At 40.6% G+C, this 17,880-nt stretch overlaps 1 protein-coding gene across 2 annotated transcripts in view; it reads left to right on the forward strand.

The window, feature by feature from the left end:
- Nucleotides 1–17,880, forward strand: part of ELMO1 (engulfment and cell motility 1) — a 327,195-nt gene that overhangs the window by 209,857 nt on the left and 99,458 nt on the right. For both annotated transcript variants that reach the window (XM_067291248.1, XM_067291249.1), the window contains one exon: nt 8,732–8,868. In XM_067291248.1, coding sequence (XP_067147349.1) covers nt 8,732–8,868 — 137 coding nt within the window. The remainder of the gene's footprint in view (nt 1–8,731; nt 8,869–17,880) is intronic.

The raw sequence follows: 17,880 nt of genomic DNA on the forward strand, positions 1-17,880 counted from the left end.
AGCCTTGAGCGTTCTGGGTCTGCGGTGACAGAAGAGTTAATAAAAAAAGTGTCCCCAAGTATAGCATTTAGGAATAAACTTTCCCACTGAGTGTTGTAGGGCTAAACAGAGTTGTTATGCAGTGTAAATGTTGCTCTTATAAATGATGAGAATATCTACCTTCCCCATTATTACTGTCATTTTTCCTGATTTGTCTGGAGATATGGAATAAGGCTAGTTTCTTTGAGGACTTAGGAGAGAAAAGGATGTTATGGGGAAGGGACTAAAGCGTCAAGGTGTAACACGTGTGACAAGGTGTTTCCCTTGATAGGTGTGAGCTTAGCTGACCTTCTGTGGATGCCACTGGCTGTGTCAGTCAGCCTTCAAGTAGACGGTTCATGAACTTAAAAATGTCAGAAATGCCTCTTTAAATGGTCTATAAGCTCTCATGTAGCCATCATTACCCTTGTAAGGCATCAGGAACCAGATAGAGCAGCAGGATTATTTGTGTAAGAAGGTTTTGCATAGTTCATTTGCTTGTTAAACGTGCTTCTGTAGATTCTGCTTTATCTGTGTAAGTCCTTTTTATTCTATATTTGTTTACTCAAAGTGACCATTCACACTCTCTTAGCATATTTATTGCAATAATTGGTTAACACTCTTTTATTCAAGGGTCCTGTAAATGTGCTAGAATGTAATTGCAGATCTGTGCTTGTAGTTCTATTTCTCTTATTCACATATGGAAATTCTTTTTTGATAGGACAAATACAAGTCCTTGTTTTCATACTATTTCAACTCTTACAGAGTTTTCTTCTGTAAGTGCATGACTAATCTGAATGAAGTGCTCCATCACCTCTGAAAATGATACTTCATTTTATCTGTCAGGTTTTAAAGTTGCATTTTTCATTGTTATTGATCTCATCTTTTTATACTGGAAGTAGCAGAGGAGTGAAGAGGGAAGCCAAGTACTTTCCTGCTTGGCCAACAGTGTGCTGTGACACATCCTAGAGGCAGTTCAGAGGAGTTATTCATATCCAGCACCTGTTTCATCACAAATAAAAACAGGTTCTTTCTGAAAGGGATGGGGCACCCTTATTAGCGTGACACTGATTCTTTGTCATCTTTTTTGTTGCATATAGATCATTTTAGTACCTTCCTGGTTTTGCACTTTGGCTTTCTGTTTGCATTTCTGAACCACAACATTCAGTCTTCAGATCCCTTGTAAGTAGGAGAGGTTCAGGGAAGTCGCTGTATTTACTGATGTTTGCAAAAGGAATTATTTTTACAAAGTCAGCATAGTAGTGTGGACACCACTGGCTTCACGTGTTTCTTTCAATTCACCATCAGCTCTGGATGTGGCAGGGTGAGTCTGCCTGGATTTCATCCTTCAGTCTCCTCCTCAAGTCCATAGCACAGATGCCATTTCTGAGTTGTTGGATTGGTTGGTAGTGATGAGCGTGGGGCTTTACTGACTTGTGCTGCAGTAGTTAGGAGTCTTCTTGCTGCACTGCTTTCAGTTGGGGAAATGATAGAGGGGGATTAAAAAAAAATAAAATCCTTTATTTAATGATACTGGGTGACTGGGGAGGAGCATGTTTCTAGTCCAGCAGTGGTTCACATTGAATCTGGATAAGTTAGTGAGGAGCTTGGGGCAACATGTGCTGTACATGTCCTAGTCCTGCCTGTCTCATCAGGCTTGAGGCTTTGTGGAATCCTTGTTTTCCATTTCCTGGTGAAATTTATTCTCAGCTTAGAAAAAGGAAAGCTAGGAAAGGAAAGGAAAGCAGAAAGGAAACTGTAGGAAGCCTTTAATGTGTACTTTCCCTCCAGTTTCTCTCTATAGCTCTCTTAATCAGAAGTCTTGTTGGTTCAGAGAAATGCTGTTGCCTTGTTGCTTTATGAGTGCAAGTTGGTGGTTTTGCTGCATGTTAGCAGTTTCATATCCTTTCTCTTCCAACTAAATATGATTAGGTAAGGTGAGCTGTTGGATGTCTCCTGTACCCATAATATCTAGGTAATTTTGGTGCAGTGTGTGCTGAAAACACTACATACCTTGTCAGAGAGGGGGCATTTTTGCCCTACTCTGCCCTTTCCTGCATAATTGCTCGTGTTTCTGTGATGCTGAAAAAACTAAGTGACTTTTGAGCCTCTCACTAGCCCTACGCTAGTTTTCCTCCAGACTGGAGTGTGTCTGTCTTGGTTTTCATCCTCCCTTGGACTGAGGTTATCATAGTAACTAGCTATGCAGGCTCCTCTTTTATAAGAAATGGAAATGAGAAGTGAACTTGAAAAAATTGGATTCACTCCTGATATTCTTGTCAGGAATTCTGGTGTGACGTTTTCTGCCACTTCCTGCGATACCAGCAGCACATCTTGCACAGTTCATTGATCTGGTGAGCTTCCTTGTCCCTTTTTTGTTTCATACAAAACGTTCAAATAATTGCACCTAGATTTAGAGTCTAACAAATGCAGCTTAGCTCTTTGTATTATTTTGTTCTGTCTCTTGAAGCTTAGGTGCCTGTGTCTAATGCTGTCAATTCAAAGAAAAAAAGACCAGTGGCTTTTGTTCTAATAACAGTTGAGCCTTCTAAACAGTACTGTTCCCTAGGAAGGGAAATGACACGATTGGCAGCAATATTACTACTTTATTATTGCATTGCCGTTGTCACAGTGACCTTCCTTGCTTTAAGTTACACTGCTTCCCTATCACATGACTGAAAGGTAGCCAAAGGTTTTATCTCAAATTATTGCTAGAAGGCTACAGGGATCAGCGGTGTAGATAACTTGGCAATTGCAATATTTTTGCAGTATTAGGTGCACTTTTTCTTACATATTGTATGTGTTACTGAGGGAATTTTTGATTGTGTACTTAAAAATGGTCATGGCAGTAGTTATTTTTACTATGTTTCATCTTCAGGGAAAAGCAGAAATTACAATGCTCCTTGTCCTGAGAGGGCTAGAGAGAATTAGTTGCTCTTTGGTTGTCTTCTGTTATTGGTAAATAATCCCAGAGGAGGCCATGCCAAGTGGGGCTGAGATGTCCAAGGTCCATATTGCACCATTCATTTGTGGAGGCAGATGCACTTCAGAAACGACAGTGTATCTTTCTGCCACTTCCCTCCTCTCATCAAATACTGTCACCTCCATTCTGTGAAACTGGAAAACAACAGAGGGGATGAATGACTCATGCAGAATTAAACAGCAGTTCAGTAATAGAGTACACAGATTTATGTGAATGTTTGGTCATGGAGATCCCAGACACCTTTCCAGCAGGTGCACATATTGTCAAACCCCTCCCTCACTGGGATTTTGCTAGCCAGCTACCCTGGGCTTTGTTTCACTTCTTCCCTCATCTCAACATCTTGCTGATGGAGGCGATTTCAGGATGTTTTTTTTGACGAGTTTCTTGGAACACAGCATCCATTAATAACACCCCCACTGCAGAGGCTTGCTCTTCCCCACAGGTCTCTTTCTGTCCCTTTAAGGGTAACAGCATTAATGCCTGGTAATCATATTTATATGACTGACTGACTAATTTATTTGATCAATTTAAGCTGTCTGCCAGCTTGTGAAATATTTGAGAGCACACAGCAATGTTATTGCTTTTATGTATTATCCAAATTTACTCAACAAAATCCATTCCACTTGTATTTTGTAGACAGATTCTATGTAGCTGACAACCACGATGAGATGTTTCATTAGTCATTAACAACTTCGATATGCATTCCCAATATGATGGATTCAACCCTTAATTCTAGAGAGGAGTGGGAAAGCCACTGAAATGTCAGTCTCCAGGGGAAGTAACTATACAGGTTGCAGAGGAAGTGGACTGTGGAGTTTTATAAAGCATTAAACGTTTTTCTTCCTGTATTGCATAATTATCAATCAAGGAACACTTCCTAGAAAACTTAAGGAAGCATATACTTCAAGTGTTGGCTAAAATATGCCAGTATACCTTTTACTGGCTCTTCATTATTAGCAGGAACATGAGCTGTGTGTGAGGTGTGAACATAGCTCTTATTTTGGATAGTTTGCCTGTTCTTTACCTTGTGTAATGGTTTCATGGCCAAGGCTTTGCAAGGATTTCTGGAGTCCTTGTCTTCGCATGTAGTAGCAGAGGCAGGTTTAAGTGTCTGAGTACACCTGAAAGATTTTAGTATTTGGTTTTGTTTTAATTTGAACACTCTTCTACTAAAAGAATAATACATGTTTCTGTTTGGCCTGCAGGATAATATTTTTATTTCTTGCACCAGGATATCAGCTTTTTACTCATTTGTTCTGTAATGCACACAACACAGTCAGGATTTCCCCACGTGAGGAAAAACTCTGGGTGCAGAATTTCAGATTCTTTACAAATGTGAAAGCTGAGCATCTTCTGATTGTTTCTCAGAACTCTTCAAGAGGCTTTATATCTTATCTCTTTAAAAGAGAACAGATGTCTTTAAGATTCCTGATTCCTGGAAAATGGCCATTCAGACTACCCAAGCTGTCCCCTCCTGGCACCGTGAGTGGATTTTCAAAATGCATTTCAAAATATGAAATGTTGGGTGTTCCCAGTTTCTAAAGTTCCTTTTCAGACTATTACTTCTTATCTTGCTTTCATATCAATACCATCTTTTTCATTTTCTAACTTCAGGAACTTCCCAAAGATCAGAATGACAACTTACCACTTTAAAGGCATGGCAGAGATTGAGCACCAAGTAGTAACTTGGCATTCAGCAGCCAAGCCAGGAAGAAAGCAGAGTTTTCTTAAGACTTAGGGCAATACCTTGTCTAAAGGGGTGTATTATTGTGTCTCTCTCTGCTGTTGTAATTTGGGATGGGGGGTTGTCTCTGTGTTACTTCCAAGTATTGCACAAAAAATAAATTGTAAGAGAAAAAAATTATATACAGATTTTTTTCCCTTTCTAGGATGGAAACTAAATGTAAATACCTATACATAACTCACTTCTATTTTTTTGGAGGTGAGGGAGAGATGTAGTCAGCATCTTCCCCCAAACTATTTTTGGGTTGAAGTGGAAAGGGTGTCACTCAGCTATCGGCGCAACGTCAGTACCACCTTCTGGTGAACTGGTGGCCTTTAACTGGTGACACTGGTTTGAACTGCGAGGAGGGGACATGCCAGCCGTTTGGTCTGGCGACACTTGTCCTTTCCTGGCATCTGTCTTGCATGCAGAAATCTGTTGTCTGCATCCAGTTCACTACAGCAACTTTGAAATTTAAATCTCTGCTCTACTTCAGGTCAATCAGTTATTGAAATGTCCTACTGTGCTCTGTGCCCTTCCAAGACAGGCTTATGCAAGTATGCAAATACCTAACTGTTCTCAGCACAGCTAGAAGAAATTCTACCCTGATGTGGTTTTGTTGTTGTTTCTCATGAGAAAAGGCTTTCAGAGACATGGTAAAAAATGAAGATACAATTCTTTTCGTCCTTCTCAGTTTGTTAGCTTTTTCCTCGTTTTTTGCTAATCTGCAGAGGAACAATGTAACATGTCAAATCTGTTTACCATTTGAACACTCTGAGATGCTTGAATGTCTCTCTCGTAATTTAAAAAATGAACTGACAGACTAAATTGTTTTGGGTAGACACTCTAAAAATACACACTCAACCACAGAAACTCCCAGGTAGAAATTAGCTGCCCCCCCCTCCAGTGCAATTTATGATGAGAAATGAACTGAGCTTTGTTTCTCAAAGTCACAGCTGTAGATCAGCTAGAAGCTTGACGGACTACTTGAATCCCAATAGGTGGCACATTGATCTACAGCTCCAAGAGCTGTGCCAAGAAGAGAAAATCAACAAGATCTTCACCTGATTTATGTAGGCCAGGCTTTTCTTCTGTGACTTGCCTTTCAAAGGTGATCTCTCAGAGGCGTAATTAAAACCTGATGATGTTATTAAATAACCGTGTTGATTTGTGTCCCTGGGTTGCAGCCATGCGCTTGTATGATTCTGTGGTATAGAGGTGGCTGGTTCCTGCTTATGAAAACGAAGGTTAGACAGTGCTAGGCCTAAGGCCGGAAATTTTGCACCTGTAAAAGATCCTGTGTAAAAGATCTCCAAATTGTTCTAACGATGGACCTCAGTTTCAGATTACAGCTAATCAAATTGCAAGGTAGTGGGGAAAAAAAAAGAAGAAACAAACAAATCCCAGAAGTTTGTAATTGGTAAAACTGAACAGCCTCTAAATTTGCCCACTCTGCAGAGGGGGGCAGTACTCTGGTAGTTAAGGCACTGGCCTGGGACTGGAGGGAGAGAGGTAAGAGCACAGGTTGGGGCTCAGTCTTACTCTGTTCTGGAAACTGCCAGTAACAGTTTTGCCTTTTTCTTCATCCTCAGCTTACCTGTCAAGAAGGGAAGGACCGTCTTTCGTTAGACATTTAAGCACTCTGAGCAGAACAGAAGCCTGGCCTGAGCTGCAGCTGCTACGCATGCTATAATGTGAATACTGCTAATGTGCTTCATTTGTGATGTTTCCATTGAACTGGAACATTTTGCCTAGAATTTTACAGACATACAAAAAAGCTACCTTTGAATATGGATTTTTTTCACCACTATCTAGATGCTGAGTGGGAATTTTGAAAAAGTTGTTTATTGTTTGTTTCTGAATTTTTCTTAGGGTTCCTTTAAGACATTGATCCTGCTTTCTAATAGGCTTAGCTTTCTCCTTTTATATCAATAATAGTGATTTTTACTCTTTTATCTTTGAACTGAAAAGTCAGAAACTGCAGTATGTAATCTAGTTACGTTTTAAAAAAAATGGAGCACCTCTAATTCTGCATTCAGTCAACATAGTAGATACAGTTTGGGGCTGATTATTGTAAGTAGCATGAGTTAGAATCGATGATCAAGTTTCTGAGAATCCCTAGCCTTTCCATTTATTTTGATTTATTGATTTTTATGAGGAGGAGCAGTGATAAGCTCAGGCTCTGAGGAGAATCAGAAAGGCCGCTGTACGTCAAGGTTACTGTCTTGTTTCATGCTGTGACTTATATAGCCAAGGTACTAGCTGCATTCTTCTGCTCGGTGTTATTTTATTTCTTCTCATCATTATAGTATTTCATGACTTAAAGACAAGTGCCCTCTGAGAATCTGCTCTGTTGTGTCTCTAACAGGCTGAAGGTCTGATTATTGGAAGTGCTGAGCCCTTGCAGCTCCAGCTGAATGAATGGAAGCTGAAGGTGTTCTGAAAATCATGCCTCAGGCATTTTATTCTTTTAAAGGGATTGAGTCCTGCCTCGTAAATATAGGTCTCTGCTTTGACTGCACATCCTTTGAAGTAAATGAAGTTTATTTGATTAGAATGAAACCTGGTGCTCCTAAATTAACTCTCATCCTAACTACATAGCTGAGGAATTGATTAGATCTTAGTAAATTTGATGTTAAAATTAAGCCTCAAATCTACAATTAAGCTTCAGAGATTTGCTGTATAATTAGAATATTGCATCTTGGGAAAGATCAGGAACCATTTTTATTTGAGGCTTCAGGTGATTCTGAGCCTGACTCACATGCCTATGGCAGCAGCTGCTATGATGGCAAAGGTAATTAAACACACCAAACAGATGGATGTGCTGCTAAAGGAGGCACTGGGACCAAGTGGTGGCAACTGGCTGAGAGAGTCAGCCTAGCTGTGCCATTCACATATTCCTGCAGAGAGTCTTAATCCAATTTCTCCAGTTCCACTGAAAGAGGGCAGATATCAGAGACAAGGATCCAGTCTCAAGAAAAAGGGCGGTTTGTCCTGACGCACAATACTTCTGCTGTTCTTGTGGTGGAGGAACCTTATCTAAGTGGCGGCCATTTGATCCTGAAAGTAAGGGAAGATGTTGCTGTATGTGTATGAGTCTGCACCTACTAAAGTAGCCCTGCAAGTCATGGCAGGGTTTAAGGAGCCTTTTTTCTCCCTGGCTAAAGCCTCTTCTGTCCCCAAGTTCTTCAGAAGTGCCCAGAGGTTAGCATTGCTTCAGCCCTACCTTAGTTTTTGAAAATCCAGTCTTCACTCTAGGAGTTTCATAGCAGTCAAACTATACTCTCCCTTTTTGAGATCATCATTATAGTATTCTTTTATTTTGCCTTCCTTAAAGCCAGTGTTTGATTAAAGAGGAAAAGAAAGAAACAAAAGCAAAAAGAGACAGATGACAAGATCCATTTTTTGTTTTGTTTCCAGTTATTTTCATAGAAAAAGAATTGATCAGTTATATTCTCATCTATACATTTGTCTAGATTTCTGTGGTTACCTCTGTGGTGTATCCACCTGCAATATGGTAGTTTATCTGCTGTGTCAGCAGAGCTTCACATTTCAGTGTATACATTGATCTAATATTATTCTGTGACTCGTTGGGTTCGCCGTCCAGTTCTCAGCAGCCAATATGGTCCACACTGTTAGCAGTGGGGAAGGCTGGTGTTTTGATGAAGAAGCTTGTGGCTCTGTCTCTGTCTTTCCCTGTCCCAGCCTGAACTTGGCACAAACAAAGCACAAACTGAGAGAATATTCAGACAAACAGGTAGTTACTTGCTCTTGGTTTTGCTTCTGGTCTGCTGGAGAGAGGCTCTGTACTGTGTTTTATTGCTTTTTAGGCTGTAGACCAGGGCTGGCTTTTCAGAGTAATGATTTGGCATCCTTTTCTATTAGAACTGGGATTCCTGAGGATTATGGTATTTTCTATGCTGTGTAGTTGGGTTCTGTTTTATTTGTTTGTTTTTGAAGTTCCTGCCTGTAAATATTCCATTTCCCTTGTTTTTTTCTGTTTTTAGCCAGTGAGACCTGCAACGATTTCCACCCCATGTTCTTCACCCATGACAGATCATTTGAGGAATTCTTCTGTATCTGCATTCAGCTCTTGAACAAGACATGGAAGGAAATGAGGGCAACTTCAGAGGACTTCAACAAGGCAAGAAAAAGGGTGGGGAGGGACTAAATGGGCAGGATGGTGAAGCATGTCTGTGCTCTCTTCCCTAAGGGCACAGGGATTTACTGATCTCACTTCCACTGAATGCTGTGGAGTTTCATCTGTTCAGCTTCTTTGCACATCAGAGAGGCAGCATTTAGAAAGTGGGGGTAGGGGATAGGAGGTGTAAGGGAGATTTGTAGACCTTTTTCAGTCATGTTGCGGTGCAGACTGTGGAGATAAAAACCTGGCTTGAGGGGAAATTCTGCCTTTTAGTAATATTATGCTGAAGTGCTGCAGCCTCTAAGGTTGTAAATAATGCAAGGAGAATACTGTGGTGATAATTCTGTGCATCCCTTTCATTTCATATGAGCACTAAAATGGTAAAATATTCAAGAGTGGACACAATCCTGACAAACTGCGGTGCAGTGCAGCCAGCTAAAAATTCTTAAAAAACAAAACAAAACAAAAAAACCTCAGTATCACACCCTTTTTATTGAGGAGATAAATCTGGAATTGTCAGACAATCTACTGACTAGTAGCAAAGCTATGGAGAACAGGGCTGGCTGGCTGAGGAGGCCCTACACGTCCCAGTTTAAGTCTCTAACTTACCAGGAGCCTGGACAGTATTGTTTGCACTTTGCAAAACTGAGAGGCTCACACTTTTCTGGCCAGCTGGCATCCTTTGTGGACGTCCTTTAACTGGATCTTTAGCCTATGAGACTAGATGTTGGTTACAGAGATGTTCGTTGAGAGCGAGAAGTGGACTGCTACCCTGTGTTAGCATTTGCCATATAGATCCTGTGAAGACACCAGACATGAACGTTACGGGAGAGCTAATGAGAGCGATCATGCCTAATTCCTGATTAGAAATGGCCTGTTTTTGAAATGGTCTGAATGTCCATTTTCCCCTGCAGAGTCAGGGTGGATCTTCAGGATGCGGTATGGAATAGCCATTGTTAATTTATTTTAGGTAAGATAGTTGGCAGCAAGGCCAGAGTCCTGGCAAAAGAGAGGGGAAGTCCAAAATGCCAACTGTTTTGCCTCAATGACCTAGAGGCTTGTTCTTGCCTGGAACTTCTGACACACTTTTCTTACCAAATGGTCCAGAAGAACAGAAGGAGAATAGCAAGATAATTCAGTGAACAGTATGGAAACCTGAAATCAAGGTCATAAAAAAGCAACAACTTGTAAAAGGCTACTTCATAATATGTGGTTGTCTTAGGCAAGTGTATTAATAAGTGCCTATTACTTACAGATCTTTTATCTCAATGAAAAGAAGTATTTGTGTATATAATTCCCCAGAATTTGAGTTTGAATATTATTAGTAATCCTAGGGAATTCAGGTAAAGAACAGTCCTGTTTCTAGCAGCAGCCCAAACCACCTAAAAAGAGAGTGAAGAAACTTACTTTTCACTTGCTGTGGAGCTTCTTGTAAGATCAAGCAGTTTCTTCTGTGATCTAACTAGCTTGTTATTTTTGCTGTCTGTTATTGAAAATGGTGTACCTTCACCCAGCAGCCCTTTCAGGCTGAGTAGCGTGGGTAGTAGGTCCTACTGCTTGTGCCATTGCAGATGTAGGTGATACTTACCCCATAGGACAAACAAAGCTCATGTATTTCCCACCATGCTACCAGTCTTCGTGTGCGGTGATGGCAGTATGGTGAATGAGAGACAAACCCAAGATCTCTGTCTGCTCAAGTCACTCTTGATTTCTTAACACTTTTCATAAAGGGGTGGGAATAATAAACTCTTTTGACTCTGTCATTCTTAACAGTTCAACCATTATGTTCTGCTCATCTAAATCCTGTCTTCTAGTCAGAAAGAGATTTTGTGTTCTCATCCATTTCCAAATGACACGTGGTGGTGAGGTACATCACTCAGCTGATAACTATCAGTGAGTGAAGCAAACTGTTGTTGTGTGGACTTGTGAAACACTTCTGGATTGTGGGGGATGATATGTTATATAGTGGTACCCAAGGTTTACCCATCTGGTTAGTGGGTGACAGCTGCCAGTGTTGATGGCTTTACCAAACCAAACAATACAATTTTTAATCCTTACTGGCAAAGGCTTTGGTGATCAGGGTGATCATATTCTTTCTGCATCTTCTCTGTACCCATTTTCAAGCAGTCAGTGTTGAAAACTTGGCAGGCAGAGGCCACGTGGACCCAGGGAGCATTCAGCCCCCACTTTGAGGAGTGAATGGAAAGAAGGCAGGTCTTACAAGTTGCAGTAGTCTGGTTTATGTGAAAAATCCTCTTTTCACCTTTCTTTGTATTACTGTTTTTCAGTTTCAATAACTTCATTGCTATGGTAATGTATGAAACACCACTTTCCTACTGTTTGTTATTCCCTTGGGTGATAGGATCTTTCTTTCTCTTCCTCCTCCTTCCCCTCCTCCCCCAAAATCTCCAAAAAACATGATTGGAAACTCTCAGTATATTGGATGGTAGCTTTTAATAGCTGGAGTTTCTGTTAGAAAGCTAATCTACCTGCTGTGATCTTTAATAATAATTGAAGAAAAGAAGCTTTTTTTGTTTAATTTTAAATTTTTGATTAATCACAGGAGATTGCACATATGAGAGATGGTAGGTCTGTGTGCACATATGAAGATTTGTTTCCTCATCTTTTGCATTGGAGAATGATAGGTGCTAAAAGAGGTGAGGTAATTGGATATTTGCCCTCAAGTTTCAGTGCCTATTCTCAAGGGCTTTTGATGGCGAAACAACATACTTCTCCACCATAGTTACTCGGTCCATGTTGTGGAGATTTCATATCAGTTTGTTCATTTTAAGGCTTTAAAAAAATAATTAAAACAGCACTTTTTTGGTAGTTGGAAAAATTTGATGGTGTTTTAGTGAGACATTTCTGATCTCATGCTTTGTCTTTTAGATTCTCATTCATTAAAACAGACACCTTTTGTCAAGCTCAACTCTTACACTGCTATGTGTTAGAAAAAATCCTCAGATCTCTATGGCGATAGCATGATACTGTCAGACTTAGAGCCTTTTTTACAGTCTCTCAATATACTAGTAGATGTCTGAATAGAATAATTCAGTCAGGCAGCTAAGCTTATTTTATGCCTTTATAACATTTTAAGACATACATAATTCATGCCTGGTGAGTTTTCTAGGGGAATTAAGTGCAATTAGATAGACAGACATGCAAGTGGCAACAATTCTATTTGAAACCTTTTTGTTTTTCTTTGAGCCTACAAATGATCAAAGGACACTTTACAAGCTCTGTCCTCCACAGTCATTTGTGAGCAGACAGCATGGTTTACAACTTTGAAAATATAATCTTGACTCCAAACTTTACATAATTCTACATGTTTTATCACAGCAGAAGAAAAGGTTTTGTACTGATTTCAGAGTCGATGGTGACTGCAAAAATGCTGGACTGAGTTTGCTCATATTCCAGCAGAAATCAGAAACCTTTGTCACCAGTCCACCTTTTAAATGGGTGCCCATCAGTCAGTCCTCCCTTGCATTGGGACCACCTACTCTGCTCTGCCTGCTCAGGGTAATCAGGCCTAGCTGCCCCACAGGCTACTAAGTACTTCACTTAAGAAGGTTTTTTTGGGTTTTGTTGGGGTTTTTTTACATGATGGTAGGTGGAATTCAAGGTAACTGCCCCACTGTAAAGTTCCTCCAATGGTGCCGCATTAATGTAAATTCCCAATGGAAAATTCTGTGGTGATCTCCACTAGCTGCACTTAGGTAAATGAACCTGGTTAGCCCTAATTAGAATTTGCATTGTGATAGCTATCTTGTATTAGTGATATTGTAAAATATACCTATTATTTGCCATGAGACAGGACCTGCACAGATAGGAAGGACATTTGGTAAGGGACAAGATGATCCTCTTGCCTCTGTTCTCCAGATATTTCAGACTGGTGCTTCTTACAACTTTGAAGTTCACATGCTAATAGGAAGAAGAGTGAACAAATGGATTATTTTAATTGCAGGGCCAGCCATAGCTTGTCTTATTAGACCTGCAGAACAATTTGTTAATTCTGTGTGTAGTGAAAAAAAAAAAAAAAGAATTTACTGCTTCCAGTCCCACTGTGTAATAGAGAGCAAAATTATTTGATTCACCCACTGAGGTTTTAAATCTACTTTGCAGAGAATGGGTGCAGTGTATAGTGTATAGGGTTCCTAGATAGTCAAAAATTACTAGTTGTGACAAAGACATAGCTTGTCTTTTCAACATGGCTGAAGTTAAGTAGGGGGCATCAAAACTGGAAAAACTTTAAAACTTGCATGGTGTACAGCACTTGAGATCAAAGTCTATTGTATTCACTGAAACTACAGGTTTGGGGAGCAGGAAAGGGGGTTGGCTATTGCTGCTACTGATTTTTCTCATTACTGAGAACCCTTGTTAACTTATTTTGCCCTCTGGCCATATATTTTAGATCATTGTAGTATAAAATGCCAACTTCTAAATGTTAGTACGAAATTTTATTTTGTATTGCAGTAATAAGAATAGCATTTTTTCTGTCTTCAGCCTTTTGGCAAAGCTGGCATTCATTTCTCAGTGGCAGACCTGTGTACCCCTGAGCAACGGGGCTTGTGCTGCATGCATATTTCGGTGCTGTGCCAAACCATAGCATCGGATCCCTGGTGCAGGAGTGGGGTCTGCTCTCCAAGACTGTAATATGTGTCTCTGACAGCTATATGCATAACAAACCGTGTGTTGTATGGTAATCAGTATAGTGGATATTGTTCACAGTGGCAGCAGATGCAACCAATAAATGCCCTACGTGAGTTCTGTAATTAAATACTGAAGCAAACACTGAGGCATTTGATAACCACGAGATGTTTATTGCTCATGCTCAGACCCTGTGAACATTTTTCCTTGCTCCATGACAAGATAACGGAAAAGGCAGCCAAGCATAACATAAAAATGAAAAATATTGTTTCTGTGCTCAGTGATGGTTTGGAAGCGCCGTGCTACAGATTTCTTAGCTTCTCTAGTATTGTCACGTTTTAGGTAGCTTTAGGATGAATAATTGCTGAAGGCTAGGTTCAAAATATGACTAATTGCTCAAGGTCAGGATTTTAAAGAGAGTAATTGTGTAAGTGGTGTTCTGTGTGGAAGCAGGCCACATCGGCCAACACCTAAATCATAGTGTAGCATAACCATAAGGGAGCAAAGGCCTATGGAGGCCATCCGGAGAGGGTCAGGGCAGCAACACGAAGTGGCCATGGCAGAGGACCTGTCGCCCGCTTTGCAGGTCTGCTGCAAGTAGGGGAGACGCCGGGGTGGGCTGCAAGCTGTGGGCAGCCCCATGGGACACGTGACCCTCACTGCAGTCATGCTGTCCCCCTTTTCCCAGCTGGGCTGTGTGGCGGTGGTGGCGGCTCTGGAGGCCGAGCGGGTCTCCTAGTGTGCTCCAGGGATCCCCTCTAGCGGCGGGAACGACATGCTGCACTTCTCCGCACTTTGCAGAGCTGGCTGAGTTGCAGTAACCCCATTTCGCAGGACCCAGATCAGTGGCCTGACAATGAAGCAGTGGCAGGGCCGAAAGCAGAAACATGGTTGCTGGCCGATTCCTCCTTCCCCCTTTGCTGCCCTGTTTCGTGGCTCCCGACTGGGGCGGCAGCCCCAACGGCGATGCTTCATTCTGCGTCTGTGCCCTTCTCCCACCCCACGTGGGGTTGCTGGAAGGAGGATGGCACGTGATAGATCCGGGAACACCAAAGGACCATTACCTTAAAGAAGAGGAAAAATTGATTTGAAAACAAAAAAAACTTGAAAGTAAAATCCTTCCAGTCAAACATGCAAATCTGTCTCACTCACTTTTCCTTTCAGTGATAAATATGGGAAGGGAACCTGAATAGCTCTTCACAGATGTTCTCCAGTGCATTTATTATTTTCTTTTGGGTGTTTCACCAGTCTGAAGCAGATGAATTTAACTTCTTTTGAGAGAACCTCTGGAAGACTGTTCTGTTTGCATTTTACCTATGGGAAATGCTGAGCCAGTGGAATGATTACACCTTGATTAGCTTTATTACACCTTCCTTTGGCAATGCTTTGTTTGTATCAGTCAGGGATACTGCAAATAAATTATTCCCACATAGAGTGAATTCAGTATTCCCCAGGCTTATGCAGATTAGCACAAATTAAATTTCATATTTTCATACCTGAGGCCATTAGTACTTTATTAAATTTTATTGGAAGCAGATAATTGCTATAAATATATTGTTTCATTGTGTAATGCATGAATTTAGCAAAAATATGTTTTTGTGACAACATTCATTTTGCAGGTCTGCTGCATGATTTATAGAGAAAAGGTGAGTTTTTTAATTGAAAAAAAATTACTGTCCAAATACAGTGGAATCTTCTAGAGGAGTTTAATTGGGTACAGGAAGGTTGTCAGGACTATTCTGTTAGCAATCACTTACTTAAAAAGGCTTTGTTTTCAGCAGTTTAATATAATATAGGGAGAGCCTGTTTGTTTTAAGACATTTCCCTAGCATTTGGTCAGTGCTGCATGCATTTTGTGACCTGGATATTGCAGATTTATTCCTTCATCAGCTGTTCATTTGGGAATGGCTCTGTTGGACTTCTCCATCTCTGTGCATTTATCTACACCTGTCAGATGTCCAAATGTGTCCCACTGTGTTTGTCAAAGCAAGTTTATTTCTCCTCTGCTGCTTCTGGCTGCAGGCACCTGAAGAGGGGTATTGAAGACTCTGATGATGCAGCCTTCCACTTACTGAGGGATCTGACTGTAAAAATCAGATCTAAATTTATATATTCATACCCCAAAGTTTGAAGCCCTTAAAGGAACTAAACAAGTGCATTGCGTTTTTCAACCTAGTTAGTTGCTTCCTTTTGAAAAATTTTCAGCATCTGCTAGCATTATCAAGAGTGAAAATCCATTTGAAATAACTTGCTGTTGATTTGTGAGATATAAGTATTTATACTGAACAGTGAAGCATTAAGGAGAAACACGCTTGCCTTTCTCTGCATGTTGTAGTATATGAAGTATTTTTCTAGCTTAAAGATTTTTTTCATTAAAAATACCATCTTTCTGTTTTTGCCAGAAGGCTTTGGAAGTCTTTAGTAGCAGGGTCTCATCTAGTTATTATTGTAGCTGAACTGCCCTTCTTCAGTGATCACGTATGTAATGATTTCATGGAGGCTGTAGACTCCCTGAGAAGCACTGGGAGAAGCATTTTAAGGCTGAAATTCTGCCACTTTATGCTTGAGGATGAGTACACTAAAAAAGAGATGGATTCTTCAAGTAGAAAGCAAAGAGAGGACGGGGTGTCTCAACAAAGCATCTGTTACTAAAAAAGAAAAGGGAAAAAATAGAGCATTTTAGTAAAATCTGTTCCTTGGTCAGTAACTCGTTTGTTTGACTCATCCTTTCCCCCCAGTGAAAGTTGCTGTTGGTTTCAGCAGTTAAATCTCTTATTTGTAAAAAAACAGACTTCCTTGGAAGAGTGAATTTTATCCCCATTTCCTGATGAAGTCTGTGTATTACTGCAGGGGACACACAGGTCTGTAGATGGCAATTTTTAAAACTGTTGGTACTTTGTATTTTCAAAGTGCTCTTCATTTTCATCTCTGTGGGTGCTGATCAAGCCAATATATCCATCAGCCTTCAAAAAGATGATTGAGTGGAAAGCCAGAGGAAAACACTGGCTCTAGGTTATCTGTGCTAAGCCCTTTTTTTTTTTTTTTTTTTTTTATCCTCTGTTACTCTGTTAAAAACATTTTGTACTGAGAAAGAATTCATCTCACTTGTGTGTAGGGCGTTTTAGTCTCTAGGGGAAATGATATAAACTAACTGGAACTGTCACCAGAATAGCGTATTTTGTGGTATTGCCACTGTCATTCTTGACTTCAAGTGTGGATAATAATCAGATCCCAGGAACCACTCTTGCCTCTGTATTTTTATTTCCTCTTTCTGATATATGTTTTTTGTAATACAGTTAAATCAGAGGTGCATGGCATATGGCTTTTTGCTGCATGAATTGCTGCTGATGTGAATGTCAGTGCGCATATAATACCAGATTTTCATTTTGTAAATCACAATGCATGGAATTCAGCCTGAAAGCTCCCTAGACTATAGACCTTATTACAGGCAAATAAAAAAGGGAAGGGAAGAGGGGGGAGGTGGGCGATGTCTCAGAGATTTTGTTTCAGTTGAAATGAGGTTATCATGATGAATGATGCAGCTCACAATGAGATTTTTATAGCCTCTCTTAGAGTAGCAGAAGAGCTAATATTATTGTTGGTTCACTTTAAGTAATTGTAATCTAAATAGCACTGAGGTTGAAAAGAGCAGCAGAAAACTTTCATATGTGTCTCATAAATGAAGCCAGGGATTTTTGTTGGTTTTGTCTTTTCTGTCCTTATACAAATGTCCTTCATTGTTTGGAGTTTCCATCTCGTGCGTTGTCTTGTTTGAATTCGTCAGTCACCATTAAAAAGACTACATTTGCCAGTCAGTCGCTCCTGCTGCGTTTTGCAATTTTTAGAATGTGAAGTAACTGGCCAGTGTCTGACAAAATGATCCTGTTACCCGGTGTACCAGTGTAAATCGAGACTGGGTCGCTGGGCTGTGATAAGGCTGTACGGGAGGGGAAGTCTGCTGGTATACCTGGTGTTGTCCTCCCATGTCTGACTGCAGCCTAGGCAAAGAGCCTGAGAAAGCCGCTATCGGGCAAGGGCACGTTCAGAAGGGTCGTTGCTCTTTCCCACAGATGTGAGAGACAGAAATGCCATCTTGTTTTTTTAAGGAAACCTGGGATTATACAAAAGAGTGATCCCTCTGTTTTGGGAACGGTTCCTACACGAATATCGCTATAGGAACAGCTGGTAGTGACTTTCTTATCACAGATTGAGTTGGGCCTTGGAGTGTTAACTAGAAGTGTCCCCTCAAGTTCCCAGAGACTGTATAAATGGAAGAGGATGGGATGGGAGGGATTCAGCATATACTTCCTGAAGGAAATACTAGGGTTTGTTCCTCAGAATGTTTGGCCTTCAGGATGCATCGGG

The sequence above is a fragment of the Apteryx mantelli genome, chromosome 2 (genome assembly GCF_036417845.1).
Source record: "Apteryx mantelli isolate bAptMan1 chromosome 2, bAptMan1.hap1, whole genome shotgun sequence".
Taxonomy (NCBI): Eukaryota; Metazoa; Chordata; class Aves; order Apterygiformes; family Apterygidae; genus Apteryx; species Apteryx mantelli.